The sequence below is a fragment of the Mya arenaria genome, chromosome 13 (assembly GCF_026914265.1).
Source record: "Mya arenaria isolate MELC-2E11 chromosome 13, ASM2691426v1".
NCBI lineage: Eukaryota > Metazoa > Mollusca > Bivalvia > Myida > Myidae > Mya > Mya arenaria.
In genome coordinates, this window is record NC_069134.1 from 6,379,429 (window position 1) to 6,407,192 (window position 27,764).

General features: G+C 34.2%; 1 protein-coding gene across 1 annotated transcript in view; it reads left to right on the forward strand.

Annotated features, from left to right (window-relative positions):
* Window positions 1–11,060: 11,060 nt before the first annotated feature.
* The window catches only part of LOC128213830 (uncharacterized), a 49,495-nt gene continuing 32,791 nt past the window's right edge, over window positions 11,061–27,764 (forward strand). Inside the window, exons 1-2 of the mRNA XM_052919890.1 lie at window positions 11,061–11,361; window positions 12,061–12,073. Coding sequence (XP_052775850.1) covers window positions 11,061–11,361; window positions 12,061–12,073 — 314 coding nt within the window. The remainder of the gene's footprint in view (window positions 11,362–12,060; window positions 12,074–27,764) is intronic.

Sequence of the window (27,764 nt, forward strand, 5' to 3'; positions counted from 1 at the left end):
TTTGATACTGTCTCCGGTAAAGTTTGATACTGTCTCCGATTATGTTTGTTAATATCCGATAAGGTTTTTCCGATAATTAACATTTTAATGACCGTTCTAAGGCGGTACCTTACACTCATTGATAGACACCCCTAGTTGTATATATATTATATGTGTAGTGTGTTGTTTGTGGAGTTTTGTGTTGTTGTTTTCTGTTTCTTGTTTGTGATTCTTTTTGTTTTGTTTTCTTTGTCATTAACGTTGACCCTGTGTCGTTAAACGGGGTGTATGTTTTAACTTTCGACTACTGCACTTGTTTCTGTAGATTTTCATATAAATATTGAAACATTTCCGCTTTTTTTATAATGACTCCGAAAAGGTTTTGGTTTGACTTTGACCCGATATATTTGGATAGGTTCAGATTTGATATTGTATCTCATAGATTTTGATACTGTCTCGGATAAGGCTTAATATCTTTACCTTCTGTTTTTTTATTAATCCGCTAATTCCGATATCAAAGCGACAGTTCTCAAGGTGTATAACGAAACTACAGGCAGTTCCACCAGGTGATATTTCCTAAAACAATTCGGAAAAGCATGAAGAATGAAAGTATATTTAATGTTCTAATGAACCAAATCACTGGTATATACTTTGGAGACTATGTGATGAATTGCCATATTCGATCAGATTTGGAAAGAGAAAATGGCTGGCTTGCGACGAACTATAGTTGGATTAATGCATTTAGTTAAATACTGTTTTCAAGGAAATAGTGTTGTACAATTTTGCATGCCATCACGCTCTTAACGAGATTTTGCCCCCCCCCCCCCCCCCCGCGTTTGGTTTATGAATTGGTCGGTGACATTGAGTTATTTCCGCAACAGGCTGACGTCTCCGGGATACAGTACCGATAAACCCACTTCTACATTTCTTATTTTTAACACCATAAAACAAACAAAATAATTTATCTTAAGGAATAAATCAGTGTTCAGAAAAAATGTTCAGAACAATAGTATAGCATACTCAACACAAAGAAACATTGATTGTACTAATACATATGGGTAACCTTATGACCAATTAAGACTTTTTATTCATATATAATACTCAGTAGTACTACAACATCACCTATAACTGTCATACATTATGTCAATCTAGAATCAAGAAGAATTTATTCTGGTACAAGAGGTCCTCGACATCTTCAATAAAACAAACCCATATTAGTTTAAACATTATATATTTTACAACGATTGTGAAGAAAGTTATCCTACGTATACTAAGGCACTCTCGTTGGCACGATGTTGTGCGAGAGTGTGGTCTTGTGTTGTGGGGAAAACCGGAGTACCCGGAAATAACCCACTTGTCCGGCTCGGTGACCACTAACCAGACTCACATGCTCCCAGGACCGGAATCGAAATCGGGTTCCCTTGGTGAGGAGCGAGTGCGCTAACCACTGCGCTAACCGGAAAACTGTTTTAATCACTAAGCTTCCCCACCTGACCTTCAGTCCAAGTCGCATTGACAACTGGTCTATTGCTACAACTTGTATAATCCAAGTAAACTGGTCAACTGCCTCCCGGCTTCCTTAAGTGCATGATTACGCAGTTTCACCAAGACTGTTCTATCACCGAAGTGACACACAATGAAATTGAAAATGGAAATGTTTTTAATGCTTGGCATATTAAAGCCTAGTTACTTTTTGAAATGTACTGAGTATTCGTTATTTAACTAAAGAATGTTATAAATCGAAAATAATGAAGACATCCGTGAAAAAATAAAGGAAGTGTACAATTATTTTTACATACATACATTCGTTACTAGACTATTTTTAGTTTCGATATAAAAATTGAAGGAACTAGACCATTCGGTTATCAATTGCATTAATACAAAAGAAACTATCGTTGGCAAAATGTCGGCACGTAAGATGTATTGAATATCAAATCCGATTCTGTAACAAATCACTCTTTTAATTCCTATTCTAATTTGATCTGGGGTTTTTTCTGATCAAAGAAAATTTATTTTACTTAAAAATGTATTATTATACTCTTATGTTTGATAATCAACAGTAGCATTTGTCCGGAATTTGAGAGGATTTCCCTCGAGGTGGCTCCTCAAACATGAACATGTCAGGTTGGGACACTTGGGTACACTATAGGACAAGAAAACGGTTCGCTATTAATGCCATACATGATCCATAATAGGAAAATCACAAGTGCTACCAAAAAGAGAAAGCAGCATTTACAAATAGACATTAAAGTGACCCTAGAGCGATAAACATCACGTCTTGATGATACAGAGCAGATTGTGTTATATTTTCAGGGGCAAAAAGTTGGAAAGCTATGCTGTAAAAATGGGTTCAAAATAACTGCACATATATAGAGAATACTAGGTTAGTGCCGTGGATGGAGAAAGTTTATCTGGCAAGGCGGAGGAATTAATCGGGTTCGCCTTCGGCTCACCCGATAAAATCCGCAGCCGAGCCAGATAAACTTTCTCCATCCACAGCACTAACCTAGTATTCTATTTATCCTGTTACTTTGTTTAATAAATACTATAAAACCTTAAAATAAATAAGAATCTTTAAAAGTAAGGGGGACAACTGTTTTTTCCTGTTGACGTCATCACACTCGGTATCCATGTTTAAATCGCCCCCAAAATAGTTCTCAAAACTGTTCAACTTTTTTAGTACGTTTATATTCAAAGTCATTGCATTTTAATACGTCAATATCAATTCAATACATAAAAATACTTTTAAACGTGCATAAGCATGGATCAGTCTCCAAACATTATCTGATAATGTAGCAGTTATTCCGCAAGTCACAGAGTACAGTACACAGGTCAAAATTCAAGATCAAGAGTGTTTACAAACAATCGCAACATATTAAATGGAGTTAAATGATGTTGATAGTGTTGAATGATCATAACTGCACCGGCAAAGAGATCATTCATTTCTGTTGTAAGTGAGATTTTGTCATTCACCACAGAAATGGAATAAACTATCGACGAGTATCGTTGAATGCTGTTTCACAGTTTCCAGCATTTGCGGGTGGGGTAAGATTTTCACATCACATGTAGATTTCAGGTCGATTGTTTTGCCATTGTCATTATTTTGCATAATGATGGGACTTTATGGGCGAGTGATTGTTGAGGTCGGCTGTTAGTGGTCCATTGATAAGATACTGAAACAGCATTTCTGCTGTTCTTCTGACATTGCAGAATATATAAAAGAAGTTCGTTTTCGCGGTCACATGACCACCTGACTGTATTTAAACATCACGTGGTCTACTATCCTAATAAACTAAAGTTTACACGGCACCTTGTTATTGGACCGATTTGTATGCGTGTGACAGGATAAATTACTAATCATCTTTCGGTGATTTGAAAGTGATAACGTGCCTAAATCGCAGACAATGACGCACCCAGCCATCGATAATGATGATGGACATAAATTAATGTTTCAAAATTAAAAGTTGATCGGGATGAAAAGCAAAAAGCACTAATTATTATTTACAAGTTTAATGGCTTTTGATGAAATTTAAAATCATTACATGATTCAATCGAATCGTGTATGTTATGCTAAAAGACAATTCGTCAGATTTATGTCAAACCGAATGCTATGAATAGACCGTTAAGTATTTTGTCATTGATCACAATGTCTGTTTGACATTTTGGAAATATTTACTCAGCAGATAGCTTTTGCAAATTTTGTAACATGCAACCATGTCAATAATACATACTTTACAGCTGCTACGAGGAAAAAGAGAAGTTTCAAGCACCAAACGTATGAAATGTTAAATATTATGTAGTTTAGAAATCTCATTTCGGATTTGACACATTTTATATAACGCTTAGAGTTTTTGCTTTGCAGTTGTACGTTATCAAAAACAGCAGAAATATATATTTAATCTCAATTCAACTAAATCGTCTTTCGGTATAAGACAGTTATCAAGATACAGACTTTCTAACGTGTATTTCTTGCTCAACGGAGAATGTAACGAGTTAGTTAGCACAAGTTAATCTATAATAAGATTTACTCTAGTAGGTCCAGGTAAAAAATCGCTGCATTTACAGTTTGTTTTTAATTATGTATAATGGCAAGATAAAACTGATGAAAAATAGTACACGCTATTTTGGGAAAACCCTTTTTTAGAAGCACTTGATGCAGGGCCTAACAAATACTCAAAGAAAAACACACCATGTCACACGAAAACAAACACACACTTAATCGTTAAATATCGTTAACAATAACTCAAAAGAAAAGTTGTATGGGAGTGGCTTGAATGGATACTTTGAGGGTTGTCGTAATTGGTCTCAATTGTATTTGTACGGCAAAAATGGATTTTGGGTTTAGTTGCAATGGGCTTTGTGGTTTCTTCATTGGCATGGATAATGTGATCATATTATTGACTTGCCAGGCATTGGAATTGTTAAACATTTAATATAGCCATGGTGTTTTGGCCACAGATAGATATGGTTATCAGCCAAACTTCCTCGATTGGTGTGCTATGAATTCGCACTTGGATTTTTTGGACACCTCGTGAACCTGGGAGATGCATAAATGACATTTTCTCTGAATGGGCAAATTATACAGACATGTCTATTTGTTATCCCATAGGCTATAAATTTCTGCGTAAACTACATGAAATTAGCACCTTATGGACTGAAAATAAATATGTTGCAATCTAAAACCATTATGTAAATAGACAATACTTGGCGGCAGGAAATACCAAAAGGCTCAGTAGCCATAGTACTTTCAGAAAATAAAGGTGTTGAACATTTCTCCGTGGGGTACTTTATGGCATATAGCCTGAAAAATACATTCCGCTCAACAAAATCAACTGCAAATGAAAGAACTGCAAATGAACGAATTCCGTTTTGAATGACCACTCATTTCATATCCTTTTTATACACATCACTTCACAAAAAACACTAGCATAGTACAACTGGAGTAAAATGCCCGCAACAATTTACAGAAGCTTTGTTAAGGAATGTCTTGACAATCCAATCACCATTAAATTGGAGTATTTACAACAGCCATCAATACGCATGCGGCAAGATTTATGGTGGAAATGTCTTAAACTCGTCAAAGAAATTGTCATGTCACAAGACATAAAACAATATTTGCGGTGAACTTTTTGCAGTATCAATGTGACTTTACTTTTCAAATCACAATATTTATTAGATAAACCTTTTTTATTTACAGACATACATATTTGGTGCATAATCAAATGATTTATCGTGGCAATAATACGGGAACAGTAGACATGTGATAAACGTTTTCACAAAACAAAATAATCTCGAGATATTGCCGCATAACAGCATCGCCGCATAAACGAAATCGGCCACGTGATTTTTAACGCATAAACAGGACTTTTTTATGTGGCAAAAAGGCACACTTTCGCCGCATAAAAAATTAAAACACATACTAGTACAATAGTGGTTGATAAAGGTTCATCAAGATCGTACTTAGTTTTATGTGTCCACTTCACCAAGCTTTGAACTAGACTTTTTGAGACGTAAATTCTGACAAAGGTTTAGTAAGATCGGTTTAAATGTGAACCAAACCAATTGATCTTTTTGCGAGAACATTTGAAAAGACATTTGGTCCGACTAATGGCGGCATTAATGTTACGACAACGCACAACACCGCAATGGCAATCAGAAAATTGAATAGTCGTTTGACGTAACATATATTCTCGCCTTTTTTGTCAGACTGATGAGCATATATCCTTGACAATGCGCACTTTCAACATCATTTGAAACGTTTCCAGAAAAATCAATTGTTAACGACGGACAAACAACAGAAATCCAACAATCCTCACAGCTCCACATGTGCTCTTTGTGCTCAGACGAGCTAAGAATTATTTCAATGTCAAGAACCACTGAAAATTGTGCTATTGTGAAATTTATTCACGTTTAGGTTTTCAGCGTATATCTCTGGTTACCAGGGCAACGAAAGGAAAACTTTTGAAAATGATATTGTTTCCAAAACTTTCAACACAACATTAGTTTTGGGCACTTGAACAAGAGGACTCAGATGACTGATAAAGGGTCACCATGGATGTCTTTCTTTCATTGATTGTGGTTTTATGCACTAGTCATTTATAACCAAGAAAATGTAGATGTGAACACTCCAAGGGGAGTTATAATTTATTTTCAACTTTCTATTTTGACCCAACTTTAAAATATTACCTTAAAATTGACCAATTTGCCTGCCTACTTTTCCAGTATTTTCTTCAAAATGACAGTAATATGCTTCACCCTAATCTTAATCATCATCATAATCAACAACATCATCACAACAACCACCATCACCATCACCACAATTACAACCACCACCATCATCCCCACAATCATCATCATCATCATCATCATCATCATCATCATACAACCACAGGCATCTGAATTATTGTTTGTCACTAAAATGTTGTTTAAAACCATTTTGGGTACATACAATGAGATAAACAACACATCTGAAGATATTTAATGTCTTTGTCAAAAAAGAAACAAGGTAAGTAACTCAAACTTACACGATTTCACGGTAGAGTCCAGTTTTATGCAAACAACATATAAACAATCCTTTTTTAAATAAGTGACATGGAAAGAAGAGTCAATTACCTTTAAAATGGTGTGCGATATGTTAGTATAACTATATTGTCTTTAGACAAACAAGCATAAATCAATGTCCAATTCTCGAGTTTTTCTTTAGTCGGAAAGAGTACTCTTTAAGGGACGTACATTCCTAACTTGACATCAGTCGAAACAAACAATACTAGCTCTTATTGGAGCAAAATTTAAACAACATGCACGCTTCAATTAGAGCAGTAAAATGAAATCTCGTTTGAGATCATACAGAGGTATGGCAAGAAAAGGGAAACAGGGGAAACAGTCGGATTACTATCCTCAATAATCTGGAAAATAAAGAGGAGGTTATTCAGTTATTATAGAAGGTAGAGTTAACGGTTATTGCGTCATGATTTCTACCAAGATCCAGTATCCTACAATATGTACACATCCTGAAGTAGAAATCCGACGAATCCCTACGACCTTGTATGCTAGCACATTTCAATTATTGTGATAGCTCAATGTCGTTTTCAAGTAAGAAGTTTTTCAAAAGATCGTTTAGTTGATTAATTGCGTTCCATTAAGCTGAGTCACAAGCGTATTCGGATAACTGTTTTTTTCTACGGATACGTGACATTAATTTATATGTACAACAGAGAGACGTCTCGGTTTATGATAACCAACGGGTCTTTTTTCCGGAATAAATTCCTTTTCTAGCAATTACTTGTTCTTCTTGTCCATAACACAACCGTATTGGATGTCATATCGTCCTAGTAACGACCTTTTCTTTTTATTATTATGTAGCAAATACATTGCTCAGCCAAAGCATTTGATTAATGGCATAATTTCTTCTTTTTTGTATTCCAATTATGATATCATTCTTTTTTGTCTAGTTTTGATGATGAAATCAGATCACATTTAACAATATACCCTACGTTAAACTTACATTAAATCATCAAACTGATAATAAGTTGTTGTTTTTTAATTATATTGTAATGTCTGTGTACCAAAAAAAATATGCTCGACTTCACAGCCTCATATTTCATGAATATGGAAGATAGTCTGGTAGCTCTTGAGGCTCCTCAAACTTGAGCTATTTGTCTTGTTAATGTCAAACTGTCAGCTTGTATTGGGTAAATATTGGTTGTGAATATTGTCAATAAAGATATTGGCCTTCTTAATAAGTTTTGACCTATCTGATACGACTTAGGAAAAGATTGGTATGTTTGGATCAAAAACATTTTCCCATTGGTTAACATTCGTCATGATTTTCAAAGATACTATTTCACCGTTTTCCTATTTACGGGGTATTTAACAAGATCGGCATAGTATATTGAACAATTTAAATAGCATAAAAAATCTTGATTTGTAACAACTCGCATATTAAAGAAATATGTTATTTCAGTAACCATTTTATATGAGTTTACGAGTCATTGTTTGCCACCACGAATGTATATGAGCGTATCCAACTATCAATATAAAAGAGTAAGATATGGTTGCAAAAGCATCAAGTATGTACTTCGACACCCAAATACGAATGTACAAATGAAAACAGAACATACATTTATCACCAAAAGGGTAATAAAGTTGTCTTTTATGATTTAATTACATGGTATATATGTCCCAAACAAGGACCGTAACATTACCACGTGCTACCTAATCTAAAATATCCCCTCAAATTATTTTGATCTATATAATGCTGTATTGATAGGAAACGTTCTATCATCGTCATTTTTATAGTGCCAGCGACAACAAAATTAAAACAGGTTACTTTCTTTATAATCAATTTTGACCTTCAAATTTTAGCACTGTTCAAATCTCATAATTAAGAGTGTTTAGCTTCAAACCAATACCCAGAAGAGCTTAAAAAGATAAGTTTATTTGCAAGTTTTTATTGTATCATTTTTTGTCCCCGATACTGTTTGACATTTGCTTCGAAAAGGTTTGAGATTGTCCCCGATAAGGTTTTATACTGTCTCCGATGTTATTTAAGATTTTCCCCCAATAAAGTTTGATAGTATCCGATATATTTCCGAATAGTTTTAATATTGTCTTTGATACGGTTTAAGATTGTCCCTGACAATGTTTGATACCGCCTCCAATAAGGTCTGAAACTGTCCACAAGGTTTGATATTGTTCCCGGTAATATTTGTAATTGTCTCCGATAAGGTTTCATACTGTTTTCGATTAGGATTTGTAGTTTTATTTTGTGTGTATTAATTAATTTGATAGGTTGAACACTTGTACAACTTCCCACCCAGTTTTCAACTCTTACATTTGTTCAAAACTATTTCTTGGTTGTCTTATTTAAGGCTGTTTTCAAAGAAACCGTCTAGTATAACGCTGTATGCTTTCATAATTTGAAAGAGATCTTGGTCGCCCGCGTATGAAGACAGGAGTTTTAAATGTATGGTCGGTTCCATTGAATTATATGTCAACAGACTTACGTCTCTGTTTAAACGCCAACCAAGTTTTTAACTATTAAATTTGTTCGTAACATATTTATGGATATGTTTAGTAAACACGCCATAAGAAAGTTACTGACATGCGTGCAAAGTGTAAATGGTAAACTGTTTATTTTTCAACATTTTCCGTTATTTAAGCGACAGTTTCCAATATGTTTGAAACGAATCTACAGACGGTCTTACAAACTGATATTTGGTTAAACAATACGGGAACGCATTTTATTTATTTCATGAGTCATAAATCAAATTAGTGTAATGCACTTTTCTGAGTATGCGATGAATTACCATATTCGAGCAGACTTGGAAAGAGAAAATGATAGACTTGCGACGTACTATTGTCAGATAACAGGATACAAGATACAAAAATACAAGAATCTTTATTTAAAGTCGGGTATATGACAAAAATAACATTAGCTGAATGAGCATTTCCGGCGTGAATGACAGACATAAATCACATATCAAACATAACAATGATCTGGTGACCTGGAAATAAAAACAAAACAAAATAGGTAACGTATTGAAAAAGCGTTTACAAAATCCGTTTCCGATAATAATCATGCAAACAATAAGAAAAAGGGAAATTTGATAAGAGCACTGAATACAATGATAACAGGAACTGGTTTTCTCGGTCGAACGGCCAGTCCACACGTGCACAGTTCCGCTAGTTGACATACCATTGTAAAAGTCTTTCAATAGTATAGATAAATTAGCATAATAGAAGTATATTTTTTAAACAGCAAATATTGAAGATAGAATGGTTGGAAAACCAGAATTGCATGGTAGGGTAGTTGGTAGAAAAAATAGAGGCACTTAATAAATGGATGGAGTCCCGCTCACTCGAAATTTGACAAAGTTTGACCCATTGCGTTCTGTTTGTAAAATAGTCTAAGTGCATAAGTTATAATGCTATGGGTGAGAGACCATATGCATTTAGCTTGTCTTAGATGCGAAAATGGAGCAGGCACTCGAATGAATTTGAGAGGTCCATTGGAACTTTACCTACATATTTGTTCACTTCTTTTTCCAGTATTTTACCAGCCTCAGCAGTGTGGTTTTACATTCATAAGGTGTTCTGAAATAATCACTCTCAGCACTCGCCTATAATTTAACTCAAAAATATGTCTGATAGTATTCATATAGTGATTGTTATCTATATATCTCCATCTCAGAATTAGGTGTTCATCCTTTTATCTAGTTGTGTACATACACACAATCTAACATTTAAAAATGCTTTATGCAGCTAAAGTTGTTCCTATATATGTTTTCTACAACTCAAAATATCAATACGATGCGTTGAAAGTTGTATGTTCAATATATTATTTTGAAATATAAAGAGTTTATTATACCGTTAATAATATTTTTTTCGCATGAGTTCATATATGGTTAAAACAACTGCTGTAGCAGCACTTCAAATTTAGTTGTCCTATCCAATATGAAACCAGCTCCGATTTTAGAGAAGTCCTTTCACTCCATTGCCAGCTTCAAGAGGTTCATTTTAACCGATATCCGACCGGCATCAAACTGTATGTTTTGCTGAGTAATGGGAAACTTACATGAAAACAGTTAACATACAATCAATCAGCTGCCATTCGTCTATGATGGATTTGTCACTTATTAGATTTTGCTCATTAAAGTAACGATAGTAGACGATTGCTTACTGTTGAAATTGTAATCCTGTAATATGTCACAATCTTGTTATGGTATCACTGTAATACGGTTTCATTTTGCGGAACATTATCAAAAGAAGTAAATGAAGCTTAAATGATCTTATTATAGGACATATCGAATAATACGGTCGTGCAGCGGCTGTCTGTCTTAATACGTTATTCTTGTTTGATGTTGTAGTCCCAATAATTGATTAAACTAATACACGCGATTATGTTTTCTTGTTTGGTTCAAAAACAGTCCTAAGCACAATAAAGCCATAACGGATACATTAGACTGCTCATCAAATAGTTTAAGGCTGCTATAAAACAGGCTCTAAATGTGTTTGGTAATATATTCAGTTTTTAAATCATTTAAATGAAGAGGGAATATTGACATAAGAATTACACAAACATGTCACTTCAATCGGAATACTACAACAATTTTAATGTGTCATCGAATCTAAGTTCATACTTTGATAACCCTGTACTGAAGGAAAACATTGAATTGTGGACATCCGTGTTGAATGACTTCAAGAGCACTCAGCTGACACTCGATGACCCAATCACCATCGTCCTGCTGTCACTGTACGTCCCTATCTTCGTGACGTCACTGGTGGGCAACATCCTCGTGCTGCTCGTTATGGTCCCGAACCAGCGCATGCGGACAGTCACCAACAACTTCCTCGTCAACCTAGCTGTCGCCGACCTGCTCGGTAGGATACCCAGTATTATATGCTTCTGTTGTTTAGTATTTGTTTCTGACTGTTCTTTCCACTCAAGTTTTTCATTCCGTGGCCTTTCGAAACGGCATTCCTATTGAAAGTGTGTATTTTAAACAGAAACGATACTCATCAAACTAATTTAAACAGAAACGATACTCATCAAACTAATTTATGTTTAAGCTTAATATAATTTTATATCTTTAATATTTTAAAACACAATCTTAATAAAAAATGCGTTTAAAAGTATGGTTCTAGATTTCATTCACAGAAGTTAGTTCTTATTATGAGTTATACTAATTTCAAAACAATACATTGTTTATAGATAGTATCCAAACACATAACCACACTATATCAAATAGAGTAAACATCGAAATGTTTAAAATAACGTGTGCCACATATTTACACACATCATTCCCCCGGTTCAATTCTTCAGATCTTTGTAAAACGTTTTTAAGGTCATCGTTGTTAACTTCAACTCGTTACTGCTCTGGTTTGTAAAGCAATGAAAACCTCACTACAAACAGACGCACTGTGATTTGAGATTTTTTTACAGGTTGTTCGAAAAGCTTGCCAATTTCGAAAGAACACAACTAGGTTTCATTTCCGATCAATCCAATGTAACAATGTTTGGTCATTTCAAACAAAATATTATACCAGAAATACATCATGGCTGCATACTGTGCATTACAGAATTTACCATGAGGTACATTGTATGAAACATCTGTATCACAGCGATCGTTTTATTCTAATTTTCTCTAACTTTTTACCAAAAACATATGTGTGTATATCACTATAGATTTATTTTTTGTTTTGTATAAGCGACAGTTGTACGAGGTCTTCCATATATCAAATATGTTTGTTCACAAACCAACATTCATGAATAGGTCCTGAAAATGATAAAGTATGGATCATTGGCAAGTATAAGCTAAGAAAGTCCTATGATGAAAGCTTTAATTGGTGAAAAACACTAAAATTAAATGAGAATGTTTCCAATAATTGCTACAGTTTTAAGATATATTACATATAATCGTTAATAAAGTTATTATGCTAAGGAAAAATAGAGACCATCTTTAATTTAGCAGCAGAAGGCCAAATATAATGATTGTTTTACTTTTTCTTGTCTTATCTTATTTTTTTAACCGTACCTTGTATGAGTTTTGGAATCACATAATTATGATTTCATGCATTTATGTTATCTTAAATGTTTAACTGCTTGACATGTCCCGGTGAATTCCATTGTTTTGCTAACAGGCTTGACTTCCTGTAATGTTGATATAATGCATTTTAGATATATTTTGTAATCAAATGAGCATACAGATTATATAACATTTCGAGAGGCAGAAACTTGCAATACTGATAACTAAACTGTCCAATCTTGAGATAAGCGAAAGAAAGTGTTGATATTTTTCTTGGCAATGGATCTCATAATCTCTGTAACCAGAAAAAAATGTTCATGCGCAAAGTACTAACTGATAAAAACATATTCCTAATGGTTTCTGTAAACTTGAATTTTCATGTTTAGATGTTATCAAAAGTAATATTCGTCAACACGTTATATTCTATGCAACTAGTTTTCACCATGATTTAAGTAATTTCAATATGTTTTGAAGGAATCAAACTCCCAGGTTACCGTTGGGAAATGCACATGACAGGACTGGATGTTCCCTGGGCGGATACGCCTTAGCAATAAGTTGTAAGTTAATGCAAAGTCATAATTCATCACCTAAAGATGGACACTTAATTTTATATTGCTATTTCAATACGTAAAATTTCATTTTGCGATAAAGATTACAATCCGGTTCCAGAAAACGGCTGCCTGTATGAAAGAATTATATGTACTATACAATGATAGCAACACGAACATACTGTGCATGTTTGATAATAACTAAAATAACCATTACACTAATCTAAAACACTTGGCACATCTATCCCACTACAAAACAACATAAGTAAGAAGCATCGCTAAGCATAGTTTTTTCAAATTTTGAAATGTGTATCGACTTTTCTATTATATAATACTGTCCTGGCCTGTCAAGCATACACAAATGGATTTTCCAAAGTATTTGCTTGTCGCTAATCAAATCGAACATTAGTTGATACCTTCATAAGACACAACTACCGTTTCATTCAATATCTATCAGAAATATTTTGGAATTCCATTTTATTACAAAATATGATATCCGTTAAATGTTTAAAGCAAATGTGGATTAGATGTACTATGGAATATGTTTTCCAGAAAATGTGTAACAGATGTTACTGGTTTTATTTTATTTTGCTTGCATTTTACCACTATTCATCGCATTTTGAATATAAAATTGTAAACATTCTTTTGTTTATGGTAAACGAAGGAGGTTCTTCAAACGAGGCGATTTCCTTCAAGTAGAACGTGGTCAAAATGTAAATGTAAAAGTTCCAAACGGACGATAATTTACAATTGCGTATATTTGAACGCTTTGTGATATACAAAAGGCATATATGTACGTTTTAGGGTATTTAGTGGCTAAATATGGTTTACCTCTAAAACGTTTGTGAATGAGAAAGGTCTCTAACAGTTGATGGTATGATTTCTAGCTTGCATAGTCAAAGAAAGAGTTATGCAGGTATTAATCTTGATCAAGTGTTTTAATGTGTGTCAGCATATAAGTTTATAAATTTGTCACTATCAATGTGATTATTACTCTGATGATTATTTTCTTTTTTTGGAATTACCATTTCATGGTAAACCTTTTTATTGAAACATAAAACTCTGGTATATAATGATGTGTGTTGTTTGCGGCAAAATGGGGTCATGAAAGTGAATAGGTTATACTTAAATAGCTGTTGGCTAAAATTGATAATCTTTCAGAACTAAATTAAACTAAAACCGTGGCGTCATATTGTGGTATTAAGGTCAGGAATCCTAAACATTTATGTTATTGTGAGTGTTTGATATATTAAAGTGTACGAAGAGCTGTTTACCAAAGTTAATAACCCCGTCTTTGCCACACCAAATATGGAAATCCTATGCGTTAGCGTCTGTCCAGTAAGAGGTCAAAGCTAGCATCGATCTGCCTTAATTTTCTGGAGCATTGTCAAAAGGACCACAGATGTTCGCTAAAATATTCTCTACTTTGAGATGTAATTCCTAAGAAAAATGGTAATCCCCGTTAAAATGGTACAGGAAATTGGAAATCTGAGCTTATTTGACATAACATTGTGAAAGGAAGAAATGCGTCCTGTGGATTCATGCACATTCTGATTAGGCGTATACGACAGTTAAAATTGGTTGTTTTTTCAACAAATGAGTGAGGGTTGATTATGTTTTATCGTTTTAAACCATAACTGCATCATATCTTTGAAAAGAGTGTGTATAAGATACTGTGTATTGTATTCCTTCGTCTGTTGATAGAGTTTCATATCTTTACGGTTCCTTAAGGTAATGCATACATTGGCAAAATTTAACAAGTTTCGGTTTTCTTAATTCGGGCTTTTCGGGAAATATGCGATTGTTCACTCAAACTAGATAAAACCTCATGAAAATTTACATTTAACTGACCGTACAAGGCGGTTTCAATCCTTGTTAAACCCCCTAGTTTTATATATTGTAATATGTAGTGTGTTAGTAGTGATCATGAAGTGTGTATTGTTGCTCCGTGTTTCTGGTTTGTATATGTTTGTTTTTCTGTTCTGTGTCATTAGCGTTGACCCTGTGCCATTGTACTGGGTTTATGTTTTAGCTCGCGACTACTGGACAGTCTTGTTTCTGTAAATTTGCTAATAAATACTGAGCACCCGAAACATGTTCAAGACCCATAACATCCTCTAGTCAACGTTCTGAAAATTCTGATTATTAACCAATACATAAAAAACACATACATTTTAATAACATGACGTAAAAGCTAGAACTTCAGACATTTTAATAATCATATTTATGGGAAAGCGTATCTATAGCATTCATTAACGTATTTGTACCATCTTGAACTGGTCTGTGTGCGATGATTTGTTTTGTTATCGGGACCGTCACGACATATTAATGCATGAACCTCCGTGTGCTTCTCACTAAAGAGAGAACAATTGTTCTCAAATATCACACTCCATACCATTCGTTACTGTTAACTGCAATCCCTGTTTATGTAAACAATTATCAATTGAGATAAAGGGCAAATAACACGGAACGAGTTGGCAATATTCCCAATACCAAGTCTTGTAATTCTTTCATCCTATATTGAACCAATGATGATTTGTTCAACGACATGAGAGCCTTCAGCTGTCAAATATAAGCCTTACCGCGGCGCTAGATAATGTTTCGTTAGGACGTGTGGCGCTTTACTGTAATCCTTAAGATAATTAGATCAATCTCTTAAGTATTCATCATATATTTAGTGACATTAGAATGAATACGACGAGATCAGTGACCGTTCAGCATTTACCTGATTACATGATTTCGTCACGCGACAATGATGTCATATTTAACTTGTTTAATATAATAATAAAAGCTTTATTTGAAAAGTTTTGACAACATGTTTAACATGTCTATTTGTCACTTGTGTTTTCATTGTGTAATCGGACAATGAAATAGGACGTAAATGATGAAAAATCAAAACACTTTTGACTGGTAAATGTAAGCTTTCAAAAAAAAACACGTTGAAATAATTGTTTCTCTATTGGCTAGTGTCACCTCCTTTAAACCACAGCTACTTTAACTTAGTGGTAACCCCAGTATTTCTTGATAGAGTTATTTAAAAGGCATGTGTGACCATGTGGGGTTGTGTGTTTGTATGTTTTGGGTTTTTCGTTCAGTGCATTTTCGGCCATAGCCTTGTGCAATTAAACGTGTTTTCCTTGAAGAAGTTTACTAATGGGCATGTCCCTGTAGCTTTCATTGTATCATTGTCCTCACATGCCCTTTAAACGCTTAACCATCCTTGGAATATTTTCTGTGGCAATTCAAGAACATTTGACACGTGCTATATGCACAACACGAAACATTCGAGACAAAGGTGAGAAGAAAGCATTGATGCTCGCTTCTGTGGGGGCTTTTACAACGTTGCTACAGCTTGGGAATGTTTTGCGTGCCTGCTTGGCGACTGTTATGCCAAAATCTATGTAACACCCATGTGAATACAAAACTTCATTGTGTCCCTAGGGTTATTGAGCATTCAAGTATTGGAATACACTGGATGAATTTAAATTGAAATTGAGCTTTCTTATTTTAGTATTTGGTTAAAGGTTTACATGCAAGTTTTATCGTGCGTTCTGTTACGATAACCAAACGCAAAAGACAAAGAGCAACCAGAAACAAATTTTAAACAACAACACAATTTATCAACTAAACGTTTCACAAAGGTAAATCGCAAATCAGAAAATTTGACCTATCTTACCAAAACAAAAAAAGTTTCTGAACATTCTACAAAACTCATTAACTCTCAAATTATCTTGTTTATTCTTAAATTTCTATACATTGAAAAAATAGAAAGTCCTAGGACAAACTTTAAACATCTTTTCAAATACAAACTAAAAAAGTAGAAACATAGCTCATTTTAATCAATATAGGTCACCATGCAGTTAAAACTAGATTACTTTGCATTGTGTTTAAACGTATATTTAATGTTGTCAAGGGCATTAAAGAACTTGTGGTTTATTTTTTTTTTAATTAAATGGAAAAAAGGAATGATATTCACGATCTATTGTTAATTAAAAAAATAACGATTTTCAGACTCAAGATGTAGTGAATAAAGACCTAGGACCAGAAAAGTGTATATTTTGCTGTTCTTTTGTATGATAATCAACAGTTCTATCAGGAAATAGAGGGGATTTCCCTCGGGTTGGCTTGTCAAACATGAGCGCTTATGAACTAAAGAGTCGTTCGAGATAGCCGCGATATCTTTGTATTCTAAGGCTGGAAAATGACGACCTGGACAGGGTTATTTCTCTCATGTTTGTTTGCCCATAGTCAAGGTCTGGTTCGGACACTTTGGTACACTATTGGAAAGGAAATGACTCCGATTTGAAAGCCATACGTGATCCGTAGATCTATACAATTAATTTAAAGGTAATATGAAAATCAGACGTGCTACCAAAACTAGAAAACAAGGTTTACTTATGGACATGAAAATGACCCTTGAGCGTTCAACATACCTATCTATGTCAGCCCATTGGAGTAACTTGATCTCATCGACCGCTGAAATAAAGACACGGGGAAACTGATTCATGTCTCGATAAAACCAGGCAGGTTCTAACGGGAACATAGAGTGGAAAAAGATTATGTAAAATATATAATAAATAACCGCACATATATCGGTGATTCGATATATCGATATGAAGGTGATTTCGAATGAGGGACACAGCCATCGATATGAATCTCCACATTTCTTAAGAATATATCACATGTACCGCAAAAAGCACTGTTGCTTTTCTGTCATTAATCATTATTCTAAAGTTCCCCCCTGCCCCTCACTCGATATTAAAAAGTCAAATCTGCTTACCCACTTTCTCGAAACATCCTTCCACTAAGGGTTTCTCGTTACAAAACATTTTTAAGATACATACCCATAATATTCATTCCAACGGGTATTTCTTGCTCGACGCAGACAGTAAAGATCAAGCTGGTTACGGCTAATTCAAATTACACTAAGCAATAATAAGATTGATATGAGTAGGTAAATATTCGTTAACTTTGAAAGCTGTTTTTATTATATTAAAGGGCGAGATAAAACTGGTGAAAACTTATACACGCTATTTTTGGACAACCTGTTTAGAAGCACATGAACACATGACAAACGGTCTAACAAACACTAAAAGAGAAACACACCATGTAACAAGACAACAAGCCAACGGCTATTCATTAAATTTCATTATCAATAACTTAAAACAAGAGTTTACGGGGTATTTGGTTTTTATTTAACACTGTTTTGAACGTTTTATAATGACTCGCTATTGTTTATGTGGTACAGGTCATAATCTGGCAATATAGAGTCTAATGTATTCAACATATTTGACATAAAATGCACAAAATTCGGTCAAACTGACTGGTGGAATTAGATGGATACAACGATATAAAAAAAACTGTGTTACCATACATAGCATGTGCAATAAATACATGGAGCCCATGTAATAATAAAAAATCCACGTTACTTTCTCAATAACATGATTATTTATCCTGGCCTATCATTGCTGAACACATTAGCATAAATAGAACTACTTTGCAACAAGGAAAGAAACAACACGAAAATAATTCCGAAGAACAATAAAAACAATAATATATTTCAGCCAATGGAATTAAACGTAGCTCTGCCTTCTCTCTTTGTTGTTTGGTGTGCCTTGCATCAGTGTTTCGGTGTAATTTTAGTAGACATCGTGCTGTGCTTGACGATTATGATATGTAGCTTTGACATTTTCATGATCATTTTGTTTAGGTCTGGTGCCGATTAATTATATCGTAGTCCTTATTGCGAAGGCGAAAGAGCGCTTTAATCAACACTGTAAGCCCCTTTCCCTTACATCTCACCACTAGTACTCCACATATATTTGGTGAAATTCCTAGGCCAGTTTTGAGTGTGTCATACGTAATACAGCAGGTGTTTTGTGACGAAATATGCGTCGTAGACCGTTGTAGAGTTTTCATCTTGTTCTAACCAGTCAGTCCATGTAGGTAATTTTCGAGGTCAAGACTCTTTCATCTTTGAGCTGTTTAATATTACATAATTATATTTATGTAAATACTATTTTCAAAGAATTGGTTTGTCTTATCCATCGTTGCATGCTATACCGTATTCAAAGAGATTTTGATCGCCCGAGTATAAAGACAACAGGTTTATGTATGTTTGCTGACATTGAATTATATCTGCAACAGGCAGACTTCTTTGTTATACAATGCAGATTGCTTTCACTTCAGTGTTTTAACTGTAAAAAATAAACATAACCATGTGTCGTTAAGTAAAACACAGTTTTAAGAAAACGGTCAGAGCAATTGTAAAACACGATAGACACAAGGAAACATTGATTGTAACATAAATATAACTTCATATACAATTATGACTCCTGATTTATACACGGCACTCAATAGCACCACACATACGCATTACGTCAAGCTACCTAATAAGAACTGTAACGGGTACAAGAGATTTTTAATTCTTTCGCTTTCAAACAGATGTGTTTTAGTTTTTGTTTTCTTCGATGAATAAGTCGTGACAATTGTTGCAAAAATGATTTGACCTTCTCTGCGTCTTTATTGTTTTTTCCTCTCTCACATGAAGCATCATCAGAATAGTTCACAACATGAAAAGATAAAATTACATTTATTAAAACTTTGTGCCATTTTATTTGGTATTGTAAATGGATGCAAACAACCCGGAGGACGCCATTGCGACGCATAAATAACAAGAAAGTGTACGCCATTTCTTACTTTCAACAGCCATTTTAGGTTAGACTTCTGTAAATGCTAATTAGAACCCATATGGTTCATAACACAGTCAATATGTATGTGAAATATCAAGTCTTAAATATCGTAATATTTGACTGATAACTTTTTTTGAATAGATTTCTTTTTTCTCTAGGTATCATACAGTTAAAACTGATATCTCACTTCACATTACAATCTATCAATTTCAAATTCTAATTCTACAAAGTCAGTTTTCAATGTTTATACACACTCAAATACATACATGTATTACAAACAAATAACTTGTACTTTTGTGCGCCTAGGGAATCGTTCAAGTGGCGTCTAAATTTAACAATCGCAGAACGGAAACATTTGTTCTTCTCTTTGTAATCCAAAATAAGGGGCCGATTGTTCAAGGGGAATATTGCTGTGCAAGTGTCGGTCGGAGGGTCGGTCCGTCCATCGAAGACCAAAGCTTGTCCGGGTGTTAACTCAACATTTCCTAGAGCCATGGTCAACAAACTTGACAAGAACGTTAGCCCTGACCAGTAGATGACTACAATCAAATTTAGGGCTCTTCGGGTCAAAGGTCAAGGTCACATGAAAGCTTGTCAGATGATAACTCGATAGTGCCTGGACCTATAGTCATTAATTTTGACATGGAGGCTTAGCCTGACTAGAAGATAACCCCAACTGATTTTAGGAGTAATCAGTTCAAAGGTTATGGTCACAATAAACTTGAATGCGAAAAGGCTATCCGAGTAACTCAACAATTCCTGCACCCTTGGCCATCATAATTGATTTGGGGGTTGGGCCTGACCATATATAAATAGCAAGCATTAAAAGCTATATATTGAATATAATGTTTTAAAATATTTTGGTGTACAATCAAATTTATGAATCTTTATGTGCAGCTATTAGAAATAATTCACCTTTGAGTAAAACAACTGCTTTAGCAGCATTTGCAAGATGAGTTTTTTAATCAAATATGTAACCAGCTCCGATTTGATAGAAGTCTTTCCACTTTAGTGGCACTGGGCAAACGCCAAAGACATAGAACACAAAATCACAAACAAGAAACATAGAAGAACAGCTCAAAACTCCAGTGGAGTCCTACAGTGAACAAGAAAAATATAATCGCATGTATTAGTTTAAACAATTGTAGAGACTGAAACATCTTACAATAAAAAGATATTTAGACAGACAGCCGCTGCCCTACAGTATAACCTGCCCATACCTTAGTACGATCATTTAAGCTTCATTTAATTCTAAATGGTACTTGGTAATGGTAATCAGCAAAATGAAACCGTATTACAATGATACCATAACTAGATTGAGACACATTACAGGATTCTGATTTTAACAGAAAGCAATCTTCTACAATCTCTACTTTAATGATCATAATCTTATGAGTGGCAAATACATCCAGGACGAATCGAGGCTGATATTTTGCATGTTAACTGTCTTCATTTATTTCAGTTTCCCATTCTTCAGCAGAACATACAATTTGATACCGGATGGAAATCAGTATAAAATGATCCTCTTGAAACTGGCAAGTAACGGGTCTATGTTTAAACATTTTGCCACTGAGCTTGTTTCTGTTGCTTTTTGCATAAATATCCAAATTAAGTCCAAAGCATAATAAAGCTGTTACTTGATACAATAGACTGCTAATCATATAGTCAGGACTAGTAGAAAAACAAGCTCCAAATATGTTTTGTAATGTTTTAACTTTTTAAGTTATTCAAATGAAAAGGGAATATTGACTTAAGATGTGAACAACCATGCCAATCGGAATACGTCGACAATTGCAATGTTTTCTCTAAAATAAGTTCATACTTGGATGATCCTGCACTGGAGGAAAACAATGACTTGTGGGCATCCGTGTTTAACGACTTTAAGAGCACTCAGCTAACACTCGATGACCCAATTACCATCGCCCTGCTGTCTATGACGTACCTATCTTTGTGACGTCACTGGTGAGCCACATCCTCGTGTTGCTCGTCATAGTGCCGAACCAGCGCATGTGGACTGTCACCAACAACTTCCTCGTCACTATAGCAGTCGCTCGGTAGGTTGCACGGTATTCTATGTGTCTTTAGTTTAACATTTGTTTCTGACTGTTTTTTCCACAATGGGGTTTCATTCCCTAGCCCTCCGAAACGGCAATCCATTTGAAAGTGCGTATCTTATTCACAGCGGTACTCTACAATTTAATTCATGTTTAAGATTACAATTATTTATATATATAAATCTTTTATAACATATCAAAAACAAATATCGTTCTTTAAAAAATAAAATAAAGTATGTTTGTGTATTTTATTTCGAGAAGCTAATTAGTATAATCTTTCGAGAGGTATTTATTTTATACCCATATATTTCTTATAGATAGTGACCAAACGAAAAACCACAGTATAATAAGTTAGCATCGATACACTTGAAAAAAGTGTGCAAATACTTATTCAGAAATTTGTTAAAGTTAACAACGTTGTTAACGTCATAATTTCAGCTTTCAACTCGTTACTGCTCGAGATACACTTGTGACCTGCTGTTGTACTTTTAATATTTCAATATGTGAGAATATAATTAACTATTTCGCGAGTAAAAACTAACAACGACGTCAATTATCAAGTTGCTAACTTAAAAAAAATGTAGGAGTAATCGGCCCAATGACTTAAAATGCTTTTATTTCCTGGCAGTTTAAAGCATTGCTATGATTTTAGATACACTGAGTATACGTTTTTAAACGATATAATGTCATAAATTCTACATTGTAGAAAACATTCAGTAAATACGTAGTGTACTATATATACCATATACCTACACTTAGGTGTTTAGAACCACACTATGTTTAAGTTTTGATTCACAATTGAATAAACTAGACCATTTGGTTATAAATTGCATGCATACAAAGAAAAGACTATTGTTGATAAAAGTGTCGGAACGTAAGATGCACAAAAAAGAAGAAAATAATCACCGCAAACACAACGCACTGGGATTCGAGATGTTTCCAAAGGACATTGAATAAGAAAACTAGCTGAATGTAGTGTCGATACTGGATAGGTTGTCCAAAACGTTTGCCAATTTCTAAAGCTTCAATTCAAACTTCTAACTAGCTTACCGTTCAGACCAATGAAACCATCTTCGGTCATTTCGAACAAACAAGAACAAGAAAAACTTTATTTTTCATACTGTGCCTTACGGAAGTTCCCAAATAACACATTATATAGGGTATGAAATATATGTAACAAATCAATCTTTTAATTGGCTCTGAATTTAAATACAATAATGTTTGTACATCACTACAGATGTTCTTGTTTTGTATAAAAGGCAGTTTCTGAGGTTTTCCGTATAGCAAAATGTGTGTTCCCATACCATCGTCGAAGAATGGATCCTGATCAGAATTATAACTTATGGATAATTGGCAAGTATTAGCAAAGATTATCTGAGGATGAAAGCTTTAATTAGAAAATGAAATTAGAATGTATCCGATAATTGTTACAGTTTTAGAGATGAATTACGTTTAATCATTTAAATATATTTATTATGTTGAGACTATTTTGTTCGGATTGATCTTTTTCATAGAATGAAAAGACCAAACATAATAACTGCCTTATTACCGGACACGATTTCTTTTTGTCTCATCCTTATTTCTTAACCGTAGCTTGTATAATTTTACGGACCACATACTTATGAGTTCATGCATTTTTTATTAATTTCATTTTTTACCTGCTTGGCTTGTCTCTGTGAATTCCATTCTGTTGGAAACAGGCTTGACTTCATGAAACGTTGATAAATCGCATTTGATAACTTTTTTATAATCACACGAACAAACAGATTATTGAATGTGATTGAGTGAGTGTTGAAAGCAAAGATTGAGTCACTTGCAATTCTGATAAATCGAACTGTCCAATTCAGACTGACATTTGAGGCCAATTATCAGTTTGACCTACTCATATATGTATTATTGGAACATCTTATTGGTGACATTTGAAATTCGACCTTTCATAACCATCAGCATTTTAAAAGAATTGCATATTTAAAACAGAAGCCTTGGTTTTAAAAGTTCATTGGGTACATTTCTCGAACGAACATATTTTCTATACGTTGAAAAACCATGATCTTGTCCGTAAAATACAATCATTTTTTACTTTAAAAAAATCAATTCTTGAGATTAGCGAGAACTTAGAACTATTTAAAGACCGATTTGACCATTAACATAATCAAAATCACTGCGTGCATATCCATGACAACCACGAATTATCGCATATCCATACGAAATTATTTTCACTAAACATAAAAGAGTTCCAGCAAAAAATACATGTTTACTTAATTTTGTTTAACTGAGGTGGGAAAAAAGCATCTACCATAGCCGCTCGTGTAGGATAGGTTCATCCCGACCCTCGTGCAGGGTGTTTTGCGGAAGCTCGGTAAACCTCGTTTCCGCAAAACACCCGACGCTCGGGTCGGAATGAACTTATCTTACACTCTCGGCCATGGAAGATACTTTTTATCCGCTAGCTGTAACAACAAATGGAGATAAGCTGTACTACAACGTATGTTTTTCTGAGAATGTGTAACAGATATTTATATTGTTCCTGGCATTTTACCACTATTCATTGCACCAATATGTTTTTATGGATGGTTTACCTCCAAAACGTTGTGTATGAGGAAGGTCTCTAAACGTGGATGCTACAGGCTACTGGCAAAGTCGGAGAAAGAGTAAGGCAGGGACTGTTGGGATAATAGTGAGGTTGTGCACATAAACTGGTTTAAACACCCATTCAATTTACATTTTACTGACCTTTCCAAGGCGGTACCTAAAAATCCTTGATAAACATAAATACTTGTTTAATATAGTATACATGCACTGTGCTCTTTGTGGAGTTTTGTGGTGTTGTTTCATGTTTCTTGTTTGTGATTTTTTGTTTCTGTGTTCTATGTCTTTCGCGCTTACCCGGTGCCATTAAACGGGGTTCTGTTTAAGCATTTTGCTACTGAGCTTGTTTGTGCTGTTTTGCACATAAGTATTTAATATTTGTCAAGTGTTTAAATATGTGTCAGCATTTCATTTTACAATTTGTCATTGACAGTTATGTAGCCAAATCACGTCCCATGACCGGATGTCTTTTAAGCAATGTTTACATTGTCTGTCTAATAGTCTCACATATGTGTAACTCTGATATATATTTCTTTATTCGATTTGCCATTTTATGAAGATCCTTTTTTAACATAGAAATCTGGTATGTCAGTAAGTGAATTTGTAATATTTCACTGTTTGGTGGTTGAAAATTCATAATATTTCCGACATAAATTATTAATACCTTAAAACCGTGGCTCCACATTATTGGTATTGTGATTTTTTGAAGTCTTTGAGTGTAAGAAAAGATTTGCCAAAGCTAATTATATAACAACCTCGCATTGCTACACCAAATTTAGAATTTTTTGTATATGCGATAGCGTTTGTCCAGTAAGAGTTAATGATGGCATCGATCTGCCTTAATTGTCTGGAGACTTTTCTTACTGACCACAGATGTTCACTCAAATATTATCTTCTTTGAGATGTTATTCCTCAAAATGGTAAGCCCTGTAATGATGCTACAGGAAATGGGAAATCTGAGCTTAATTTGTATAAAAGTAATGCCTACTTAAGATTAAAGTATTATTTGTTTTGCTACTGAACTTGTTTCTGTAGTTTTTCGCAGAAATACTGGCGTTTAATTTGTCCTAAATAAACAAATGTGAGGGTTGATCTGTATTCTTCCGGGATCCATGGGAAAGTTTGAGGTTGTACATACAAATAAGTTTAAACCCGCAGTAAATTAACAATTTACTGATCATTTCACTACGGTATCAATCCTTGATAAACACCGTATTTTTAATTATTATATATGTAGTTTGTCCATTTTTAATCGTTGTGTTGATGTTACGTTTTTCTGGTTTGTAAATGTTTGTTTTCAATTTCTGTGTCATTGGCGTTGACCATGTGCCACTGAACGGGGTTAATGTCTAAACTTTCGACTACTGGCCTAGTTTCTGCTGTTTTTCTTTCTCTGTTCTTTCGAAACCAGTTATACAACTGTTAACTTTCTGATTGCCGAATATTGGGACAGATAAAGCAAAAACATATTGATTATGTCAGAATGAACATTTAAAAGGATGTACGTAAAACTTGAACTTCAGACAATAATAGATTCAAACATGTGTTTGGCTTTTTCTCGTTTGCTAATACCGTACTCTAATTGCTTTCGATATACATTAAAATAAACCACTTACAAAACTACATTATTATTGAAATATCACGAAGGATTTAAAAAGCAGAACGTCAATTAATTTGACCCATTGTAACACTGCTGTCTTAGACCTTTTGATAACTTTTATCTGTGACATATGGCTTAGAAATTTAATGTTAAAATATATCATAGATTAGTAACACTTGTATCTAGAATTTGCACGAATGTGAAGTAGCATAAGCTTGTTTCTGAACCTTTCATGCTAAGCCTTTTATGTTTCTCAAGCAGTCATATTTGAATAGACAGTATTTTGTCAATTTATATACAGATTTGTTTACTTAAAATGTTAAATAAAACAAACATAGACTCTCGCATTATGTGATGCATTTGATGTTCTTTATACAGCTAGAAATTGTTTTCAATATCCTTATGTAATTATCAAAACTGTAGCCATAGGAATGGGATTATTCATTGGAAACGGTTGTCACAATAAATGTTTCAAAGAACAATACATGATTTACTTGCACTAGGTAATCAGTAGCAAGCATACGGTCTGGATCGTTTCAGGTTTTAAATTCATGAGCTGTATTTTTATAGACATTATCAGACGGAAATAAACGTTATATGATCATGAGCTTTTTCGATAATGCAACCGTGTTGCACCGGCATAATGCTCTGTGATTTCATTCCTATCTCTTAGAAAACACACTCCCACAATTTACCGTTGAGGCAAGTTCACTGTCCATAGCCATCATTACTTTTACCATATTTATACAATCTTGGTCTGTCTTGGATGATTTATTTTGTTGTCGGGATGGTCATGGCATATCAGTGCATGACCTTCCATGTGCTTCTCCCTACAGGGGAACAATTTGTCTCAAATATCATTCTCCATTCAATACGTCACTATAAACTCTGACTTTCATCTCTCAACTTCTGTCTCTGTTTGGTGTACACAATTATCAATTGAGATGAAGGACAAATCACACGGCACGATATTGCAATATTACCAATTCTAGGGCTAGTAATTCCTTTATCCTATGTTTAACCACTGATGAGAGGTTCGCCGACATGAGAGCATTCAACCGCAGCATATAAGCCTTACCGTAGGACAAGATAGTGTTTTGTAAAGAAGTGTGGCGCCTTACTGTAATCTTCATAATTATAAGACCAATCCCTTAAGTATTTAACAAACATTATGTGACATTATTTAATGAATACGACGAGATCAATGGTGGTTCAGTGTTTACTTGATTATATGTTTTCGTACGCAATATTTGAAATGATATCTTATATAGCATGTGTCATATAATTAAAAAGCTTCATTTTTAATGCTATGATTACTGGTTTAAGTATTAGTCTTATCTAAATTATATTTGTCCCTATCGCTTCCATTGTTTTATCGGGAAATGAAAATGTTGTAAATTCAAAAAAAAATAAATAAACATTATTTTCAACGTTCATTTTTAGTTTTGCTAGATTTATATTTGACAAAAATGTGTATAAAACACTTTTGACTGGTATTTATTAGCTTTGTAAAGCTTTGAAGCAAATGCGTTGTCACAGTTAATATTTTGTCGAGTATTGTTTAAATGTCATATATGTTTATACGTATATACAACATGACCAAAATTATACCGGTGTAGTTTTGAGAGGTTGCGAAACACTACGTGTACGGGTACATGCACGTGTGGACTTCTTTGTGTGCATAACGTGATCAAAGTATGTGTACATTGTACATTTTAGTTTCATATGGTTTGCTAGGTTTTACCCATAGGATTCTGACTGGGTAACTACCAACT